At 39.2% G+C, this 22,466-nt stretch overlaps 2 protein-coding genes across 5 annotated transcripts in view; one reads left to right on the plus strand and one right to left on the minus strand.

Annotated features, from left to right (window-relative positions):
• Positions 1 to 5,915, plus strand: part of MCMBP (minichromosome maintenance complex binding protein) — a 39,448-nt gene extending 33,533 nt beyond the window's left edge. For 2 of the 3 annotated variants that reach the window (XM_027529102.1, XM_027529103.1), the window contains exons 14-16: positions 313 to 477; positions 3,340 to 3,428; positions 4,056 to 5,915. In XM_027529102.1, coding sequence (XP_027384903.1) covers positions 313 to 477; positions 3,340 to 3,428; positions 4,056 to 4,182 — 381 coding nt within the window. In that variant the 3' untranslated portion in view covers positions 4,183 to 5,915. The remainder of the gene's footprint in view (positions 1 to 312; positions 478 to 3,339; positions 3,429 to 4,055) is intronic. The other variant, XM_027529104.1, reaches the window with a different exon arrangement.
• A 578-nt stretch (positions 5,916 to 6,493) lies between these two features.
• The window catches only part of INPP5F (inositol polyphosphate-5-phosphatase F), a 94,048-nt gene continuing 78,075 nt past the window's right edge, over positions 6,494 to 22,466 (minus strand). The window contains exons 14-20 of one of the 2 annotated variants that reach the window (XM_027529099.1): positions 20,475 to 20,592; positions 18,477 to 18,675; positions 12,690 to 12,761; positions 11,629 to 11,702; positions 11,048 to 11,176; positions 10,393 to 10,480; positions 6,494 to 8,738 (exon numbers count right to left, since the gene is read on the minus strand). In XM_027529099.1, coding sequence (XP_027384900.1) covers positions 7,583 to 8,738; positions 10,393 to 10,480; positions 11,048 to 11,176; positions 11,629 to 11,702; positions 12,690 to 12,761; positions 18,477 to 18,675; positions 20,475 to 20,592 — 1,836 coding nt within the window. In that variant the 3' untranslated portion in view covers positions 6,494 to 7,582. Of the gene's footprint in view, positions 8,739 to 10,392; positions 10,481 to 11,047; positions 11,177 to 11,628; positions 11,703 to 12,689; positions 12,762 to 18,476; positions 18,676 to 20,474; positions 20,593 to 20,627; positions 21,120 to 22,466 lie in introns of those variants that run through there. The other variant, XM_027529100.1, reaches the window with a different exon arrangement.

Genomic DNA, 22,466 nt, shown 5'->3' on the forward strand with positions numbered 1-22,466 from the left:
CTAGAAATCCAGTATATTCCATGACGAAGGAAACATCTAAAACGTTTTAATTAGCCACTTTGTAGAAATGCACTCTCTTTCTATATGCTTACTGATAACTGGGGAAACATAAGTAACCAAGAAAAGGCTAGCTTTGGTAATTATCACTGCGTAGTTACAGTTCACATAAGTTAATATTAAAAAGTGACCTCCCCCTAATAATAAATCACATTTCCTATTTTCCCTCAGGGATCTGATAGAGCTGAAGCATCCCCTAAAAATTTAGATTAATTTAGGAACTTGGAAAATACTGTGTACTGTTTCTCTTTTTAGGCAGACTGCCAGATCCACTTACAGCCACAGCTAATGCCACCAAACATGGAGGAGTACATGAACAGCCTTCTATCAGCAGTGCTGCCCTCTGTGCTGAATAAATTCCGCATCTATCTGACCCTTTTGAGGTTCCTGGATTATAGCATCTCTGATGAAATAACCAAGGTGTGTTTGGGTTAAAACAAAGGATTTCTCTGTGTTGAATTGGAATAATCAATTTACATTTACTGTAATTACTGATAAGGTAATTTTGCTTTTGTTTTCTATGTCATAATGTCTTTTGTTCCTCTGTTAATGTCTTTTGTTTGAAATAGATATTACTAGTGTACAACTTTTAATTTTGTCTTCTATGACACAAATTTTTTTTTGTTAGTTGCCTTGGGAGCTATATTAACATCTTAATTATGATAATCTGGGATTAATTTAGGATTAATGCCGATTTACTTATAATAGTATGCAAAAGCTTTGCTCCTTCATAATTCCATTTCTTCCTTTGTGCTTTATTATCATTCAGATTACATCTTATATTGTATGTCTGTCAACACATTTATGAGTATTGCTTTATGCAGTTGTCTTTAAAGACATTTGTACTGCCTTTTGTATTTACCTGTGTCGATACCCTTACCAGTGATCTTCCCATGGATCCAAGTTACTTTCACTTCAACCTGGAGAACTTTCATATTTCTCAGGGTTATTCTGTAAGGGAGATCTGCTTGTGACAAATTCTGTGTTTTTGCTTATCTGGGAATGTCTTAATTTCTCCTTAATTTTTGAAAGTGAACTAATTTTGCTAGGTGTGAAATTCTTAGTTCATAGGCTTGTTCTGTCAGCACTTTGAGTAAGTCCTCCAGCTGCCTTTTGGACTTTGTGATAAGAAGTGAGTTTCCAGTGAGAGGATTCTTTGTACATTAGTGAGTCATTTCTCTCTTGTCCTTTCAGGATTCTCTCTGGCTCTTGACAGTTGGGCTGTGATGTGTCTAGATGTGGATCTCTGAGTTTACCCTGCTTGCAGTTTATTGAGTTTCTTGGATATGCAGATTAATGCATACTTTGGGGAGGTTTTCAAGACATTTGGTACATCTCTGACCATTATTTAAGTTTCTTCCTGCCCCTTTCTCCCTCCTCCCTGGCATTCCCAGGTGTGTGTGTGGTACACTCGATGGGTCCCACGGGTCTTTGAGGTTCTGTTCAATAATCTTGGTCAGCCTGTCTACAGATTTTCTGAATCTTCTGCCAGTTAAATTCTGCTGTTGAGCCTTTCAAGTGAATTTTTAATTTGAGCTGTATTTTTCAACTTCAGAATATGTTTTAAGTAATTTCTCTTTATTGATATTTTCTATTTTATATCATTCTCATGCTTTCAGTTAAAGAACTGTTTCCCTTTAGTTCTCTGAATATATTTAAAATACCTGAGTTAAGGTCTTTGTGTAGTAACTCCAATGTTTAGGTTTCCTCAAGGACTTCTTCTTTTCCCACAAAGCGGGCCAGGCATTCTTGTTTCTTTGTAGATCTTCCAGTTTTTGTGTTGGAAGCCTGGTGCTTTAAATAATATAATCTGGCACCTCTGCTCTGGCAGATTCTCCCCTGCCCTAGGGTTTGTTGTTTAGTGACTTTTCTGAATTGATTTCTAAGTCTGTATTCTTAGTTGTATGTGGACACAGAAGTCTCCCTCAGTTCAGTGGTCAGTGATTGGAGAGAAATTTAATTTCCTTAGATGCTTGCAAGTAGTCTCCCACTATAAGCCAGGGGACCCTATGTCCATGGTGGGGCCAGTCTTGGGCACTGAGCCATGCAGTTGACAGCGCTGCCCTGGCCTTTGCCTTCTGCTCGCACAGGGCCTCAGGGCTGTGAGGAGTGAGCGCGTACGGCCTGCCTGCTCAGGCTCAGATCTCCTGACAGGGCTGTGAGGAGTGAGCGCGTACGCCTGCCTGCTCAGGCTCAGATCTCCTGACAGGGTTGTGAGGAGTGAGCGCGTACGGCCTGCCTGCTCAGGCTCAGATCTCCTGACAGGGCTGTGAGGAGTGAGCGCGTGCGGCCTGCCTGCTCAGGCTCAGATCTCCTGAGCACGTGCACAGCCCTGGGCTTGTGTGTGGCCGTGTAAATTCCTGGTGGTCAGGGGAATATATGGACATTTCATTCCTAGATTTTCTTTTTAATGGTTTAGATTAGCCTGCTGTTTGCCCCATCTACTGTCCAGGGTCTGGGGCAGCTGAGGTGGTCGATAATTGCTTCTGATTGTTTCTGATAAACATTCAGTGGGGGGTGGAGTGGGGGGAGACAAGCTGTTCACATTGAACAAGCTCCCAGTCAGGTAAAATAAAGATAGCAAGACAGTAAAGCAATTATTCTTCAATTAAAAAAAAAAAAAGCCAGCCTTGCGAATGTGTTCTTGGGAGGAACCACCAGGCAGTCAAGTAATGACAGTTCTCTGGGCATGGTGCTTTGACACTCCAGCCCCACCAGCCCCTCCAGTGGTTGCCTGACCGTTTTCACGGCTGCTTGGAGATGGGGAGGGAATAGGGCAAATTTAAATGCCTCAAAGCACTATGTTCTTTTGTCTTTCTTGGAGAAAGTGCTCCCCAGTTTATTTCAGGGGTCTGGTTAATTTCTAGTATTGAAGGAGCTGATTGTGATCATTTTTACCAGTGTTCTTGTTCTCTTTAATGGTGGGGGAGTTTTCAGAGGTCCTGACTTGGCCAATTTTGCTGACATCTCTCTTCCCTGTATTTAAAGGCATCGTGTTTTGCTATGCGAATTGCTGGTTTGCATCTGTCTGTCTGACCTCAACTGAGTCGAGTTTTGTTATTCTGTTTCCAGCACTCCCCTCAGTGGTATAATTTAGGTGTAAAGTTTGGTTTTGGTCCTTTTACCCATACTGCCTCATTTGTCCAAGGTGCAGGGCTGACCTCATTTTCACATTGGGCAAGGACCGTCTTTAGCTTGGTGAAGAATCCTTTTCCCTACAAAATGCAAATATCATTTCCTCATAAGGAATAACTTTAAAGTTGATTTACTCTTTTGATAAAGGCAGTTGAAGACGACTTTGTGGAAATGCGCAAGAACGATCCTCAGAGCATCACTGCCGACGATCTCCACCAGTTACTCATCGTAGCTCGGTGAGTCAGTCCCCGTCCACCGTTGCCTTTTCAGCGACCTGTGGCTAACTCTCCTTATTTAGGATAACTGAGGCAGACTTACAAAATAGAAATGAACTGTTCGCTTCTGAAAACCCCCTTGTGAAATGGCTCATGGAGGGGGAATTACGTTTGGCCAGAGTCACTTCAGTGGACAAGGCATGCTCCTTGTTCTCCACTCAAAGGGAAGAAAGTGAAAGTATTAGTCACGCATTTGTATCTGACTCTCTGCAACCCTGTGGACTGTAGCCTGCCAGGCTCCTCTATCCATGGAATTCTCCAGTCAAGAATACTGGAGTGGCTAGCCATTCACTTCTCCAGAGGATCTTCCTGACCCACGGATCGAACCCCAGTCTCGTGCATTGCAGGCAGATTCTTTACCACGTGAGCCACCAGGGACGCCCCACTCAGAGAGGGAATCACCCTCCAAATCTGACTCTGAAAGGATTCCTCTGTAGAAGTCTTAACTTGGCTGTTGAGCTGGGTAGCTACCAGATGGTCTTGTCTCCCACAACAACATTTTTTTAAAAACTAAACCAATTTTTTTTTCCCCCCAAAGGCTTTATTCTAGGTCTAGAGTCTGTAATTTGTTTCTGTATTTCAAACCAGGTTTCTGTCTCTCAGTGCTGGTCAGACAACGCTGTCAAGAGAACGATGGCTAAGAGCCAAGCAGCTGGAGTCTTTAAGAAGAGCCAGGCTTCAACAGCAGAAATGTGTCAATGGAAATGAACTTTAAAGGTCTGACATCTATAAAGAGTAATGGGCAAATTCTAGCCACATTATTGTAAAATCCAAATATCATTTATATCACATTGTTTTGTAGATAATTTGTATCAAAGAAACTGATGACTTTTCCTGAAATCACGCCTGGTAACATCTAAAGTTTATATAATATTCAGTAAGGGCTTTTACCTTACTGATTTTATGGAGCTTTTGAATTTTGTTTTATAATTATATAAATTAGTAACAATGTACAAAAATGTATTTGATATTAAAAATTTAATATTGATAATGTTGCTGATATACCATTTCCTTAGTTTCCTTAGCTTCAGCTAAGTCATAGGCCAGACTCTGTTGAAATAAGAAATGTGAACATCATTTGAAGAAAACTGTTGCAATTCCAAAGTCAAAGGAATTGTTCACTTCAGATTTTTGTCTCTCCAATGAACAGTGGGTCTGAATGTGCATAGTGGTCCAAGTTTGGGGAATGGAGCATACTTGCTGTTAATCACATATGTAGTATCATTTCCCAGACACTGGACCACACCTTTTTTCCATTTATTTAATAGTTGTTAACAACATGAAAAGCAAGTCTTTAAATGGCAGTGGTTCCCAGACTTTTGGGTTTCATGGACCAGTAATATTTCCAAAAATTGTGGGGGATTGAGAGTTGCCAATTTATTTTGCCAAGTAATGAAAGAAGTCACTGTATTATCTTTTTTTTTTTCCATAAAAGAACAGTCTCAGAACAAGAGAGTCCTTTAAATGGAATAAATGTAGCTATTTTGGAAGGAAAAAAACGCACTATATTGTCCTTATTTTTCTCATTTTACTCCAGTGCATTTGGGAACCACTGTTTATGGGACTCACTTAAAGGGAATGCTGCCTGCCCTGTGAAGTTGTTTTGCCCAAAGAGGAAGAGAACAAAATAATTTAACTTAAAAAAAATGCCTTCTTCAGAAAAAAAATTGGTTTTTATTCTTTTCCTAATAAATGTCATTTAGTTGCTTTGATGATTACCTTGCATTTTGAACTTCTTATATGTTTATCCATTAGTTCAGCTAACATTATCTGCTAGTCCAGGAATGCCCTGATAAAACTGTATGTAGGTAGGTTATCACCAAATTACAGTTTTAACAAATTTTTAAAGGAACAAAAATATTATCCATAGCTAGAATGCAAATTGATACAGCATAGTAGTATAATTGTGGCATCGAGAATCTTTGGAAAGGTTAGAACATTACTTTGTTACACTACCACTGGTTACATATAAAAATTAGTTTCTTTAGTAATGTAGGAACATTAGAGATCAGTTAAATGATTAGTTAAATTTGGCATTCCCCTAGCCCCGGAGCCTGAACTGAGAAAACAGGGTCAGCCTTGAAAATGGAGCAATCTACTATGCCTCATGAACTGAAGTGGAAATTATTAGTTCTTTAACTTTTCCTAAACTCAAATCTATTTTTATAAACTAATGTAAATAATCTGTTTATACTTAGAATTCTAACTGGTTTTCATTTTTATAACTGGTAGACTAGACTTTCCTTAAACTTTTAGAAATAAAACAAAGGCTCAGCTGGATTTGTGAGAATAAACTTCAACAGAGTAGGTTAGTTCCTGTGCGTTTACTGTGCCAATGTGGATTGTAATTTACCAAAGAGAAGTACAGAATTTGCCTGGTCTTACAGAAAAGTTCCCTTGAAAGGAAAACCCTCTTTCAAATAAATAAAACTTACCAAATTACTAGTACTTTGGGCTGTTTTTCATGAATTATGAGACTCACCCCATGTGATCTGTGTGGAAAATTACCAGAGATGAAACTTCAGTATGAGATGATACAGCATGGTGTCCCCCTCTGAGGGCCCACTCAGGTAAGAGATTGGTACTCTGGGTTTCATAAGTCCTTTTCTCCATGGGGCAATTTGTTGATCTAATGCAATAGTAACCCGATTTGAAGCACTGGGAAAATGAACAGGCATCTATATTACCCTCATTGGATTTAAACATCACCTTCTTAATTTTAGTTTTCAAAAATCTCTGTGGAATTAATTTCCTTGGAGCTTAAAATACATTTTTATCACCTGACCTTATTTTCTCTCATGTTGTAGGACACCTTAATCGTTTCAAGAAAAGATGGTAAGAGTACATGTTCAGTTTTGATGTTTAGTTTTTAAAATCATGATAACACTTTAAGAATGAAATATTTGGAAAGGCTGGGACCAAGAGTTTCAGTTATGGCTAACATACTAACCTCTGCTTCTGAATTCTTCAGTCTGACTTAAATCCTAATCTTCAAAATGTTATTCAAGGAATTCTCATACACATCGTCACTTTAAATTATAATGACATTTTATTTTAAATAGTCACATCTGACACTTCAAAAAAAGATACCACTAATAAATAACAAAAGTGGAAATACTTATCAAAGTTACAACAGACATAATGTTTAGCTGACAATCACTTCAACAGAGTAAGGCTCTAAAGATACCAGACAAACCAATACTTGTTTGGAATAAGATGTGCAACTTTCTTACTGTATGGGCTTACAGACGAGGCCCTGGTTCCACGTGGTCGACATTACAGTCGTGCTTCAGGCTAAAATTTTCAGCAGTTTTGAGAGCCTATACAAGACATTATGGACTGCACCTTGCAAAAAGTTACAACTTGAAAACTTCTTTCAAGCTTTACTAGTATCCAATGTGTATATTTTTAACATTTCTGAAGAGAGAACAAAATTAATAGGTGCTGGTAATCACATCTGATATCTCAGGTTTCATGGCAGACAGGTCTTAATGCTCTTAGACTTTGGGGTGTACAGGGTAGGAATATTTAAAATTTAAGTAGAATGTGGGGAAAATTAGGATCAAATGGGCATACATTCCTTGATTCCAGTGCCATTAGCCCTAACTCTATAGGGAATGGTTAAGCCATCAAAAATTAAACCAAGTTTTTACATTAAAATGTGTCTCCATACTAGTAACACTTAAGAGTCACTAAACTAAGAATTTAACTTGTAGAGGTTAACACACAGAAATGAGCTGACAGAACAGTAACAATTATGAACAATGCTACTCATCTAAAAGGATCGTGTCCACCCTTTGAGTCTACTTCATACATTCTACCCACCCACCCCACTCCAAAAGGTTTCATATTATTATGTCCCAAAGTAATCTATTCCTGAATTACTTGTGAAGAGACAAACTGCTCTGTAGTGTATAAGCTACTTAGGTCCTATTCTAGGATGATGCACTTCCATTGTCCTAGCTCTCAAATTTGGAAATCTGCTCAGGTTCAGTCTTTTAAACCTTTCCAAATTAACGTAATTAGAATTTGTGATCCCTAGATGCACATATAGTACACGCTCTGTGACACCTTTTTTTGAGGGGGTTAAATAAAAGCCACAGGATTCTACGTGACTAAATCTGAATTATTCGTGTCTGGCATTGTGTAAACATATTTTTAAGTTCATTTTGCTGGACTTCATTAACTACTTCAGGATCTGCAGGGCTCTTCTGAACCTTTGCCACTGCAAAGTTTATCCCCTGGGTTAACCCAGCCTGGGTAATGTTAGCAACCTGGACCATAGAACTTCGAATCTTTGCAAAAGGAGAGACTGCTCTGCTGCTACAGCTCTCTGAAGGAGAAGGAGTTACATGAAGCCCTCTCTCAAGTTCAAGCGTGCCACATTCAGAGCCGGGGGTCTTTTGAGATACAACTGAATGCACTGGTTCAACTGACAAAAACTGTGGGCCTGATGCAGAAAAAGACACGTCTAATTGAGAAGGTCGAGACGGTAGCTGTTCCGTCGATTCAAACTGAGTTTCTTCGCTAGAAACTTGATTGGTCATTTGATTTCCTTCCTCACTAGCCTGCTGAGAAACAGAGCTGGTTTCTGATGGCTGGGTCATTTTGTTTTGTGCATCTTGAACAAATCTGTGGCAGTAAATATCCACAGGCTTAGCAAATCCAGTCAATGTGTGTATGTTGTCAGCAGAAGGACTTTTCTTCAAAGAAGACTCGTGGCCTTTTCCAAGCCCACTCTCATGAGCAATAGTAACCTCTGAAGGAACATGAATGCTGATATCAGTGCTGCTAATAGACTGGGATCGACTGCCTAACCGAGGTGCCGAAGCAATAATACCACAACTAGGAAGAACATAGTCTATTGGCCCTACATTCTCTGAAGAGTTAGTTAGCTGCCTGTCTTCATCAGACTTGGAATTTGTAAGAAATTCATCAGAGTGATACGAGTCATTATCTGAAGAGATTTCCCCTTCTGACTCTGCCTGGGCTTTATTATCCATCACACTTGTGTTTTCCATGGTTTCAAGACTACTATCTGATTTCCAAAGATTTACTTTTAAGTTTGGTTTTAGAAAGTTAACTTTCATTTCAGGTTTTGTGAAGTTCCCTAGCTTTCGCAGATTGCCAATGTTTACATTGGATTTGGTCTGTTTCACTTTTTGATTTAGAGATGAAAATTTGCTCATTAAAAATTTTTTTCCCTGGGCCAAAGAGCCTTGGTTTTGAGATCTGATGCCAATGATGTCTTCATGAGGTTTACTGCTCTTCCTACAGATTAGAAAAGAAAAAAGTTAATTTCCCATGGAATCCATATGACAGTTCCGATTATTAATGTAAGTGAAAACTCAAGTTGGCCTCAATTCCTTAAAAGTAGCATACTGCTTAATGACAAATCTGAATAACTTCTTTGACTTGATGCTACAGCATTAATGTCCAATACAAATATGTGGGCTAAATACAATTTTATATACAAAAATTTGTCATTTCAACACATAATTAGTATTAAAGAGATGATTAATCAGGTATCTTCATCTTTCTCAAACTTAAAGTCTTTGAAACAACAAATGAAGTATTTTATATTTCATAAAATACATATATTTCATAAAAGGGCAGAAGCCTTTGTTAAGTGACACGGATGAGTCACCTGCAGGCACTGAGAGGGAAGAGGTGGCACGCTATGTGACTTTAACCCCAGGTCCAGCAAGCAGGCCACAGACATCTCCCGAGTGAGCGGTCTTCTCTCTCAAGCCGGACACACGGGGTACTGAAGAACCACCCTGGAGGAACACTACCTCCAGTCTCTATCCCACCTCCTGAAGCTCTTCATAGTAATTAGATGAGTTCTGTTCTCTTGGACCAGACCTTTTGTCTTTACAAATCATCACGTGTGATGGCACGCTTCCTTCAACTGTTCTCCCTGGCATTCAGAGAGGAGAGGAGGCCGGGGAGGAGGCAGGGAAGCCTAATGGTAGCCTCAACCTCTGTTTTTGCATTATTCTGAGAATCTTTCCCCAAAAACCTCACACCCCAAAATTCGAACTATTCACATTTCAAAACAGCCATATGTGGTGACTCACTACAATCTGGGGGAGCACAGATCTACTACATCCATGATCTAAACCACCAGCAAAGGAGACACTGACTATAAATGGATATTTACAGCATTTTAACTAAAGCTGATCTACACACATTGCACTTAGGTTGAATTCAGGCAGAGAAGAGGGGAAAGAGCTCCATTTCCTTATGCTTCCCGTGGGTTATCTGAATTTATTTGAGAAAACTTGGGACATTTAACATAAACAATCTGTGTTTTCTCCTTAGCCAGCCCTCCTGGTTGCTAAAAATGAGAAAAAAGGCAGTCCTATTTACAGCACATCTCAGTACACGAGTTCAACACTTGGTCATACAGGATCACTGGTCATGAGAATATTTCATAAAAATTATGTTAAAGAGTTATTAAATACAGTACTGCTTTTTTAAAAAGCTACTGAAATAATTATTTCTAACAGAAGACTGAAAATTTTTATCTAGATGACCAGATGGTCCTCCTTTCTAGTGGAATTTGGAACTTAAAACCTGCTCATTAGATGGAAAAACCACAAATTTAAAATATAATTTGTTTATAGGCTTTCTTTTCCCAAATTAACCTAGTGTTTAAAATATACTGGCTGGTTATTTTCTCTAAAACGTTATTTAAATTTGAATGCTCCCTCTCAGGAGTTTTATAACATATCACTTGTTTTAACAACAATAACAATAATAAAATTACTACTTTTTGATCCACAAAGATATCCTTCCCCCTCTAAATTAATCAACACAGTATCATAATGTGATTTCTCTCCTTTTTGCAGAGACTTTAAAAGAAGTAAAACTTTATTTTCTCTGTAGAATAAAGACACTCTGTGCAAAGTGGTATACTTACCTCTCAAGCTTTTTCTCTATTATAGGTACATCTAATCCCATGGCTTGCTTGGTGATCTGCAGCATCTCCGCAATGCACTGAAGGGTATCTGAAACCCAAATGTAATTGCTTGCCACTTTAGCAAAAACATTTAAAAACTAGCAGTTCTAACTCAGAACTCAAAATGGGATTTTAATCTTATAATAAAAGCTTGTTATAATTTACAGAAACACACTACTTGTTCTTCACTCCCCTAATTCAAAATGTTCTAAAATGTTAACAGAAAACTAAATGAACAACAAAAGAACCAAATCAATTGGAATTAAAAGTTTATTCGGAAACTCACATCTGTCCAAACACTGTGCCAGACGCTGAGATAATAGGCACGAACAAGACAGGCGTTGTTCCTGACTTTTCCATGAGAGGCGTATGTGGTAGGAAAAGCCATCACACTCAAATGGCCAAGCACACTGAAGATTCCCATAATAGATCTCCTTGCCCAAACTAATCAATTTGTGTCCCTGCACTGCCGGGAACAAAGTTGCTATTTCAAGATCTCAAATCACAAAGGTATTTTGCCTGATCACTCACTTGTATAATGGTATGTGCAGTCCCCAGCTGCACTTGGGCTTATAAAAGCAGATAAGTTGTAACTGAATACTTTCACCTCTCTTACCCTTCCCATCCTCTTCTGGGTTGCGCATTACAGCTCTCAGTGTATGGAAATAGCCACTTGCTTCTTTATATCTGTAGTGCAGTCGCATGCAGGAGAACTTTGGCTTACCAAAAAGAGTGGGTTCAGGACCTAAGAACCCCAAAGAATATATGTTAATCTTTCACATAACATTAACTTTCTTCTGTATCTTCAAAATACTGATATTTTGATATTATCCAAATACTTCAAAATATTGATGATTGATTCATCAATTTAGCACTTTTTTCATCTGAATAAGCACACACGTTTATCATGATGACTTGGTCTAATAAGACTATAAATAAAAACTCTTGAGTCTCAAATATTTAAACTTTCTAGACCCTAGGCTTAATCTTCACAGGACAAGTAATAAACAATTATTATTAGACTATATCCACCACTCATCTCTAAAACATAGAAGGGAATCTTAAGAAATGGACTACTTAGACTACTCCTTTCTGATTCCAGTAAGATGTTATTATACCAGTTGCTTAAATAACAACCCACTCTTGGAAGAAACAGTATTTGCTTTCTAGGACCTGGTTAGTATCTTAAAAATTTACCTATTTCTATTTTTTCCAGGTCTTCAAGACTCAGTCGTTGATACTGGTTTACTTTGTCAACTTCATCATCATAACTAGACAAAGGGAAAGGGAGTAAGAAGAAGATTCAAATCAAAAGCATATTTGGCTGGTCGGCTGAGGCATAATAGCAACAACCATTATGCAGGCAAAGTCTTCCACAACACAATACATTCTGGGGTAAAGAGTTAAATATTTAAAAAACTAGATGAAATTTTATATATATATATATATATAGTTCAATAGCTAAATGAAAATCAGTTTATAGATCTTACACTAAAGGAAATCACAAAGGAAAATTAAATTCAGTTTTATAAAAGCTCTTACAAAAACGAAAACCAACAAGCCTAAAACTTAACCTAAAAGGAAAGCAAAACAGATACTGAGCTACATATTCCTGATTTGGCAGGTAAATCTGATATCCAAAATAAAAAATGATCAGTGCCAACAGGCACCAGGGCCAAGGGCTGAAAAATGATAGCTCATACCAGACCAAAAAGAAGTGACTGTGTATTTGAGAAAAATTATTCTGGTTAAGGCTATGAGGAAGTACTTGCATTTCTGCTAGTGGCATTGTTAACTGGGTGTCATTTCTAAGGCATAAAAAGTAGTAATTCATCATATCCTTATAATCAGAGAAGTGCATGTGAACACATACACAATTATCTGCACACAGCTGTCTCATTCCTCAGAGCAAAAAAGATAAAAGTATGTTAATACCTAACAATGGGGAAACATTAACTATGGTATCGTAATAAAAAATCATGGTATATGGTCAATTACAATAAAAATATGTAGAATACATCAGAACTTGAGATCTATAGGAGATACTATCAAAAACTCAAAGAACACTATTATAAATAACTCTAAAATCACTTTTTCAAATTGATAAAAGTGATGTAACAATTATGTAAGATAAAGCAGTGAAATTTCTTAAAATATATAGCAAAACTAGATTCTTAACTTTTTGTGTTATAGAATCTAAAAAGGATATTTACTCGCATTAAAAGAGAGTAAAAGCTTTAAATCAATAAGCAACTTACTAGGCCACGTAGTACGCAGAGTTAGAAAGCAGTAACAGCACATCCACATCTCTGTGAGTAGCATCAATGAGGCTAAACAAACATGACACAAGGAATTAAATATTTTCATTTTCATCTACAGTTTTTCTATAGCAGATCCCCTTAATGATAAAGGGGATCTTTATCACAGTTTAGGAAGGTGGGGTAGGTGGAGGGAAGGACTGGAGTTGAGTAGCCAAGGAGAAGGGAGGGTTCAGGGAAAATAGGATAATGGTATGTGGGGAGGAGGGGGAATTGCATGATGGTGGGGGGGGCAAGGATTGTAAAGAAAGGAAAATATCAGACTGAGAAAACAGAAATCTAGATCATCTCACATGGCCTAATCTTCAAGTTACACTGCACATTTACCATATGTTTATACTCATGCAGAAAGTATCCTTTGAAAGACTTTTACGTAAATACAACATTTATGTGCAAAAATGGAACCAAGCCCAAACTATCTTGCTTTTTTTTTTTAAACTACAGATTAATTTACACAACTTTTAGAGAATGAGTAAACATTTCCTTATTCTAAGTCCACTTTGCTGTATTTTATCTCCACTGTAAAGTCAAATACCAGTGTAAGGGTTAGAAACCGAGTACTGATGAACCATTAAACCAAATACTACTTTTTTTAAAAAGGTCAACATATGAAATCCACAAATACTCAACAGGTAACATGGGCAGAATCTGAACTCAACCTTTTAAATAAATATTCATCTACTATTAAAACAGCTTTCCAATCAAAAGATGAAAATTAATCTGCACACTTATATTGGTTCTCAAAATTCCACTGCTGGAGTAGATATTTCTATCTTAGAAATCTTAGAATTTCAGAGATATTTGAAAAACCTGACCAAATGCTACTGAAAAACAAATGGAAAACAATAGGGGGAAAAATGACTAGTAGATGGAATTTAAGTAAAGTCACGTACATAATCTGCCTAAGAATGAGGTCACTGTTTAACAGGTACTGCAGAGAAAATTTCACCAAGATCTTAAATTGCAGTATTTTACATCAGGGGCATCTTGCTGCACCATAACTAGAACAATTTTAATCTAAAATAACAAACTGACCTCAATTTTCACCAAAAACATGCCCCCCAAATACAACTAATTAGATTGAATAAGTCAGAACCCAATTAATACACAGATGGATCCAAAATACGAGCAATAACTAACCAATCAACCAACCGGAAAGAGAAAACCATCTATTCTACGATCTCGGCAACCTCACCGAGAATACCGTAGACGAACACTGTAACATACAATTTAGTTTTGCGCATTGGTGCTTACCTGCACTCTTAAAACTGTCACTTGAGCCAAGCCATAAAAATTACGTCACGACACGTAGTTTAATATGAAAAAAAATTTCTACACCTACTAAGTAGTGCTACTTTATCATAGCTTCTATTTTGACACGAATATTTACATTGGTCAAACATGATCTCAGTCAAAAGCATTACGTCCAGAAAGAAAAAGCACTTGGCACGTCACAGGCAATCAAGAAAGAAGTCAGCCCTCCCCCCACCCGCATTTTTACTTAAGTATAAGCTGCAGTGAATACTTAATTTCCCTCCCCACCACCCTCTGCCCCACTTAAACAGAAATAAAACCTAACCCCCATTTTTTTTTTTAAACACAAAGAAAACCCCTTTTGGTGCTCCCCCACCCCTCGCCTGCAGCTTGGAGGGAAGGGCTGCTACTCGTTTTTCTCTTCCCGCCAGTCAGGCATGCCCTCCTTCCACACGATGAACACAAACACCGCCAGCACCACATGCAGCCCCACCACCGCGACAATGGTTGCGTAAAAGCCACTGTCATCGGGGGACATTAACAGGAGGCTTTGGAAGAGCAGCAATTTGCAGGAAAAATACAACCCCACAGGAACTTTAACCATCAGTCCTGCAAAAAGGAGAAAAATCTTGAAAGTGGTCGCCAGGCTGCCGCCTTCGGGCTTGGGCTCGGCAGCGTTGCCGGCGGCATTGCCTGTGGCATTCGCCTGCCGCTGAGCGGTTGGAGGAGGCCGGTGGGAGCGCGGCATCTGGTCGGTCAGTCAGTCCGTCAGTCCGTCTGTCAAGTAGTCGAAGCTCAGTTAGAGCCACCTGTGCCAAACCTTACGCCTGCAGCCACTGCGGCAACTGCACCGCGGCTGTGCCCAGTCCAGCCCCCAAATACAGCGCACTTCCGCCGCCCACGCTCGCCGCGGTGCGCGCCCAGTGCGCAGGCGCAGCCCATCCAGCACCGCCTACATCAAGAGGAGGGTGCGGCCCCCGATCCCGGAGGGATGCTGAGGTGGGCTCAGCCCTGGCCCGGGTCCGGGGAGAGTGCATGCACAAACACCTTGGTGAAGAGCCGTCCCTCCCGCCCGGAGGGCCACTGGCGCGGGCCTGCGGCACCGTGACTAAGCGCCTGCCCGCACTGCCGCGCGCCTGAGAGAGGTTGCCGCGTGCCTTGTGAGTCCGCTAGTACGAGTACCAGTAGTCAGCTGCTCTCGGTGTAAGAAAAAGCGAGTCCGAGTTGGACCAAATAAAGAGGGGGCTTTGTGCAGATGCTGAAGGGCACCTGGACGGTCCCCCGATTTCCTGTCACATTAAATATTCCCCCAGCCACAAGTGCACCACCCGGCGCTTAGGGGCTGTCACTCGAGTCAGCTCTGGCCGCGGGACGACCAGGAGGTCTGATCTGTGTACGCCAGCGGCTGTCTGTAGGGAATTAACTGAGCTATGCTCAGGGGTTTAACATAAAAAGGCCCGAGGGTGGGCTCCAGGTGGCTGGACAGTTCCAACTGGAGCCCTGGGAGATCAAGGAAAAGGGAAGGGCAGCCATTCTTGCTGCCTGCGCCAATACTGAGCATTTGTAAACAGCTCGCCGTAACTTTTTCTGCCATGTTTAAAATTAAACAGGACCATAACTGCAGTGAAGTCAGTGAGGCACTGGTTTCTGGCGCAAAATTTATGGGGGTGCCAAAAAAAAAGCCTGACATCAACGAAAGTTTTTAATGCCGTATTTTTTAAAAGTCAAAATTAATGCAAACATACCATGATAAACAAAACATCCAACATGTCAAATAAAGATAGGATCCGACTCTGCAAACTGTCCAACCCCGTCTCACTTGCCTCACCCTAATCCAGCTCCGTTCCTATAAAGCTTTATTGACAAAAACATGTGGCCCAACCTAACAACAAAAAAAAAAACCCAGTTTTTTAAATGAGCAAAGGATTTGAATAGACATTTTTCTGAGAAAGACATAAATATCCAACAAACCCAAGAAAAAATCTTCAACATCATTTGTCATGAGGGAAATGCAAATCAAAACCGCAATGTGACAGTACTTCACATCCACTAGGATGATGACAATAAAAAAAATGGGGAAAAAAAGTGTGGGTGAGGACATGGAAAAACTGGAACCCTCCCACATTACTTGTGGAAATGTGAAATGGTGCAGCCACCAAAGAAAATAGTTCGGTGGTGTCTTCAAAGTTAAGCACAGTAGCCTGGCAATCTCCTCTCCTAGGTATATACCCAAAATAAAAATGGGTGTTCAAACAAAAACTTGTTTATAAGTATTCACAGCATCACTGTTTGCAACAGAAGAGCCAGAAGGTGGAAACATAAATGCCCAAAAGAAAAGTAAAAAAAGAAAACATGGTCTAGACATACAATGAAATACTTTTCAGCCATGAAAAGGAGTGAAGTTCTGCTACATGGCACAATACCCATGAACCATGAAACATTATGCTAAGTGAATGAAGCCAGTCACAAAGGCCACATATTACATGATTACGTTTATATGAAGTGTCCAGAATGCACATATCCAGAGAGATAAAAGTAGATTAGTGGTTGTTTAGGAGGTGAGGCTGGGGATAGAGTACAAGGATTCTCTTTGTGGTGATAAAAATGTTCTAAAACTGACCAAAATGATAGTCTTACAATACTGAGCATTTATACCCACCCAATTATATACTTTAAATGGATGAAATGTATGCTATAAGAATTACATCTCAGTAAAGATATTTTGGGGCTTTCTGGGTGGCAGCCGTGGTAAAGAACCCCCCTGCCACTGCAGGAGACATAAGAGACACAAGTTCAATCCCCGGGTCAGGAAGATCCCCTGGAGGAGGGCATGGCAAACCACCCTAGTATTCTTGCCTGGAGAATCCCATGGACAGAGGAGCCTGGCAGGCTACAGTCCACGGGGTCGCAGAGTCAGACATGACTGAAGCAACTTCACACACATACACATGTTTTTAAAAACCATACATGCAGCTGGAGGCAGACAGGTGCCAACTGCCACACCCCCAAGCCTGAGGGACTGAGGCCATCACACGCTGTCCAGGATCTGAGCCTGCAAAGCCACTCCCAGAGCTACTCTTGCTGTCCTCAACCAGGGGGTACCTGTTCTGGGTCCACACCTCTGGCTCAGTAGACAGACTGTACAAAGGCTCTCTAGCAACCTCAGATAGCCCAACGGCAGGTTTCCAAACATCTCCCTTCAAGAGAAAAGGAAAGCTATCCACCATCCAGAAAATCTTTAAGCCTTGCAAATGATAAATACCAGTAGCAAATTTAAAGAAATTTTAGCAGTAATAGAAAGGATGATAACCACAAAGCATCTCTCATAAGAAGGACAGTTCTTAAAGAACTAATCAAAATGGCAATATAGGGACTTCCCTGGTAGTCTAGTGGTTACAAATCTGCTTTGCATTGTGGAGAATACAGGTTCGATCCCTGGTCAGGCAACTAAGCCCTCACTCTACAACTAGAGAGTCCACGTGCTACAACAAAAGCTCCCATGTGACACAATGAAGAACCCATGTGTGGCAACTAAGGCCCAAGGCAGCCTGATAAATATCCGACAACAACAACAAAAAAGATGGAGGCATATAATTAACTTTGGAAATCCAAATGGGCAGAAAACCTCATCTCTTATGGATCCCAAAATTGCATCCATACATACAGTACTGACTATCAAAGTGAAATAATCCATGAACTTGAAATCATGGAAGGACTCCTTATGAACCTACGGTCAGTATCGTTTTTTATTCATTATCATATATGTAAATACTCCCTTGCATTCTGTTGTTCTTGCAAGCTTGTTTTATGCCCCTTTTATTAAAAAACATATGAAATGTAAAAGAAGATAAAATCTAAATAGAGCCTTTTACTCTTAAAGCTTGGTTTAGAATTTTCTGAAGTGTTTCTGATTCATAATATTGAAAATTATAATTTTAGATTTTAGCCTGAAAGCAAGCAATCTGGTGGATAAATTTGGATCCTGCCATTCAGCTGATATTTTAAAGAACCACTTGAAAGTGGATGGTTTTTGTTTAAAAAAGAATGTTGAGTATTAGTTGGCCTATTTATTTTATGAAAGACCAGGACCACTTAACAACCCATCAAGGTAACTAGCATCATTAAACCTCCTGGTGCACGTGGTTCTGTGCATTAATACAATAAACCTAGCTTCTGGGGCATGGGTTGGGGCTGGGGGCAGGGGAGGGCCCATGAAACAAGCTTTGAATTATAGTTTCACAATTTGGGTTTTATCATATTTTACCTCATTACTGAGTTTTTTGTGCCCCTTTAATTTTACAGCCGAAGTTGAATGCCTTGTCAGCTTGCCTTAGTACCAGCCATGTATTTGAGAACTGCCATGCACTTTGCATCCATGCCCCACAGCTTTATGGACAACTGCTAGCAATAATTAGGACAGCTTAACATCAGAAATTTAAGCACATTAGTCACCAGGACATCACTCCAACTTACCTGGGGTCGCAGTCAATAAGGGCCCAGCCACCATGGAACTTTTCGTTATCAGGCAGTAGTAACTTCATGTAACTCTGTAAGAGTTGGCTAATTAGTTCCTGGTGGCTTCTCTGATTTTCCTTATGCAAAGCTTCATGCTCTTTTTCCTTGGTAAATATGGAATAAAGATCTTCTGTCACTGGAATGCCTTGCATCAAATCTAGAGTAGAAAGTATTGATATCTATCATCTTCTTAGTTTACTAATACATTTTTTTAAAAGCAAAAGAGAATACAAGGTCTAAAACAATAAGACTCTCATTTTTAAAAACAGGCATAAATCTTTGTGACCTTGGACTAGGCATGTTTTTTTTTTTTTTCCCATATGGAACTAAAGTCACAAGCAACAAAAAGACAAACTGGACACCATCAAAATCAGAAACTTTTGTGTTTCAAAGGAAAATGCCATGAAAGTTAAAAGGCAACCCATAGAGTAGAAGTGAATATTTAAAAATCATCTATAAGGGACCTGTATCCACGAATATATAAAGAATTCCTGAAAGTGAAAGTTAGTTGCAGTCATGTCTGACTCTCTGCGATCCCAGGGACTGTAGCCCATCAGGCTCCTCTGTCCATGGGATTCTCCAGGCAAGATAACTGGAGTGGGTTGCCATTTCCTTCTCCAGGGGATCTTCCCCACCCAGGGATCGAACCCAGGTCTCTTGCATTGCAGGCAGATTCTTTACCAACTGAGCTACTAGGAAAGCCCTACAACTCAATAATAAAAGAATTATTATTAATTATTATCAATAATAAAAGAATTCCTACAACTCAATAATAAAAAGACAAATAAGCCAATTTTCAATTGAGCAAAGAAACTGAACAGACAAGTTAACTTCTTCCTGGTGTAGGACACAGCTCAAGGCTTACTAACAAAATCCTTGTAATCCCACTCCTTACACGCATTTGGGACAGTGAGACTTCTGGGAGAGAAATGCCAGCCATTGGCCTTTTATGGAGAAGCAGTGAACCCAGACTGCTACTAGCCCGTCTCTCTCAAACTTGGAAGAGATTTAGCTTCAGGGTTAGGATGAAGCTGATATTTTTGATGGTCAAAATGAGAAAGGAACAGAATCTGGGTCCTCAGTGACCTAACTGAATTGCTAGATCAACCAACAGAAAAAAATGTATCAATTTTTCCTTTAAAAAACTGCTAAAATCCAATTTTCCTATCAGTACATACCATATCTGTGCCAAATGAACCAAACTTAATTACATCAGACTTCTCAAATTCCTAAATTGCCTATGTGTGGGCCCTACTATTTCATATATAATAAATAATCAGGTTAAGAAAATAGGATTTTAAAAATATTCCTAGAGACCATATGACAATGTTATGTTTGGTTCTAATCCAGAATACTCTATATTTACGTTAATCCTAAAAGGTAATACTTGCATGGAAATTAAATTTAAAGTCACATTTAAAAAAAATATGCTGTGGGATGAATGCCACTGGGCAATTCACCCTCCATTTTTTCTCTTAAATAATGATAAGAATTGGTTAGGATAGTCTGATATCCTAACACCCTGTTAAATCATGCTTATAAGGAAGGATAGTGTATTTGTCCACAGCAAGAACACATGATAAACATCAGACAAAGAAAGAAAATCATTTTGTTTTATCTCTCAGGCTTGAGTAATAGGAAAACAGAATATTGAGTTTTTACTTGATGAGGTTTTAGGGCACCATATTCCATAATCCAGGAGCCTCAACCTTGCCTTCTGTTACATAAATAACAAACTGACAAATATGTAAGAAAGTGAGCAGTTTCTTTTGCTGCTCCAAGCCTAAAAAATTTGTCAGATTCTAATCTTGTAAAAATTTGATTTATCGGGTAAGATGTTCAATGTAGAAACACAAGTGTATTATAAAACATATGGATTATGTTAATGAAGTTGGTTACTGTAAAATGTTAGTCACAGAAAGTATAACAAATTTTAAAGACATCTGTGTTCCTTACCTATAACAGCTTGCCTGTAAGCATCCTTAAATCGATTCAGGTAATACCTATTTGCCGAGTTAACACCATCTTTCATAACTCCTGCTAACTTCCTTTCTCCTGTCCTTGTAAAGTCACCCTGTCAATAAAAAAGTCACTTTGACACCAAACACAAAAATGTTCCTGAAGTCAGTAGGCTTTTGATTCAAGACTGGAATTCTACAGGCTTTTACAATTTCCAAATAATGTAATTAAAATATCTACTAGTATTTGACCCAGATCCAAGCATGTCAAATAACTAAACACGCTATTGGTGTTATCCACCTTCACAGTTAGATGGTGCTTTAAGGTAAAGCCATTCTTGGCAGTCTGTAGAATATCTAGAACTTATAGGTCAAAACTTATATATAACAAAACAAAAAGATTTTCAAGCCTCCAATTGGTATGATATTCAAAACACACAAATATCTGATGTGGGAAAATGTGGACAGTTCCCTAGAGCTTATTACAACCGTATTTAACCTGTGTATGTGGTTGTGTGTATATACAGACAGAGCAGAGGTTTCCATACCTTGCTGCACATTACAATCCCTGTAGAATGATCCAGTGAAGATTTAATTGTTTTGTTTCTCTTGGTTTTCACAACAAAGATGTCAGAGCAAGTCCCTAGAGAGGTAGGGAAAGCACAGTCTCTTTTTTCCCCCATCCCAATTCCCCTATTTTCATCCAAGGCAATCTTAGAAATAGGCCCTATCCTAAAATTGACAATTTAGGAAGAACATGTTGCCAATTAGGTCATTCACAGAAAATATTAATTTAGCAACAGGAATCTATTATGGAAAAGAGAGACATGAATGCTGCATCCAAAGAAGTTTAATATCAATGGAAAAAAGTATTCCTCTTTGTCCAGCTTTGTATAATTAAAAAGTACCCCTGCATAAGTTTAAGGTGTACAATATGATATTTTGTGTGTGTATATAGTATTGTTAATTATAGTCACCATGCTGTACTTTAGATCCCCAGAACTTAGAAGTGAAAGTTTGTACTCTGACCAGTCTCTCCCCATTTACCCCATCCTCTGGTAACCATCAGTCTCAGTGTTTCTGTGAGTCTGACTTTTTAAAATTCCACATACAAGTGAGATCATGCATTATTTTTATTTATTTTGGCTATGCTGCGTCTTCATTGCTGCACGCAGGCTTTCTAGAGTTTCTGTGCAGACTTCCCTTGTTGTAGAGCATGGGCTCCAGGGGCCAGTGTCAGTAGTTGAGGCACACGGGCTTAGATGCTTCATGGCCTGTGGGATTTTCCTGGACCAAGAATTGAACCCATGTCCCTTGCATTGACTGGCAGGCAGATTCTTAACCACTGGACCACCAGGGAAGTTCAGAGATCATGCATTACTTACTTGTCTTTCTCTGTTTGCCTGATTTCACTTTTTCACTTAACATAATACCCTCAAGGTTCATCCATGTTGCTACAAATGTCAGGATTTCCTTCTTTTAAATAAATAAACTACTTATTTATTTATTTCTGGCTGTGCTAGGTCTACATTGCTGTGTGCAGGCTTCCCATTGCAGTGGTTCTCTTGTTGTGGAGCATGGGCTCTAGGCACCTGGGCTTCAGTAGATGCGATTCACAGGCTCTACCGAGTGGGTTCTGGAGTTGTGGCAAATGGGCTTGGTTCCTCCTTGGCAGGTGGGATCTTCTTGGACCAGGATCAAACTTGTATGCTTTGCACTGGCAAGCAGACTCCCTACCACTGGACCGCCAGAGAAATCCCAGGACTTTCTTCCTTTTATGACTGAATATTCCATTTTATATATATATATATATATATATATATATATATATAAAACTTTGTATGGCTGCTTCCCTTGTCAACATATTCTTTAGCCATTCATTTGGCATCAGACACTTAGGTTCTTTCCAGATCTTGACTACTATGAATAATGCTACAGTGAACACAAAAGTACAGGTATTTCTTCCAGATATTGATGTCATTTTCTCTGG

The sequence above is a fragment of the Bos indicus x Bos taurus genome, chromosome 26 (genome assembly GCF_003369695.1).
Source record: "Bos indicus x Bos taurus breed Angus x Brahman F1 hybrid chromosome 26, Bos_hybrid_MaternalHap_v2.0, whole genome shotgun sequence".
In the NCBI taxonomy this organism is placed as follows: domain Eukaryota; kingdom Metazoa; phylum Chordata; class Mammalia; order Artiodactyla; family Bovidae; genus Bos; species Bos indicus x Bos taurus.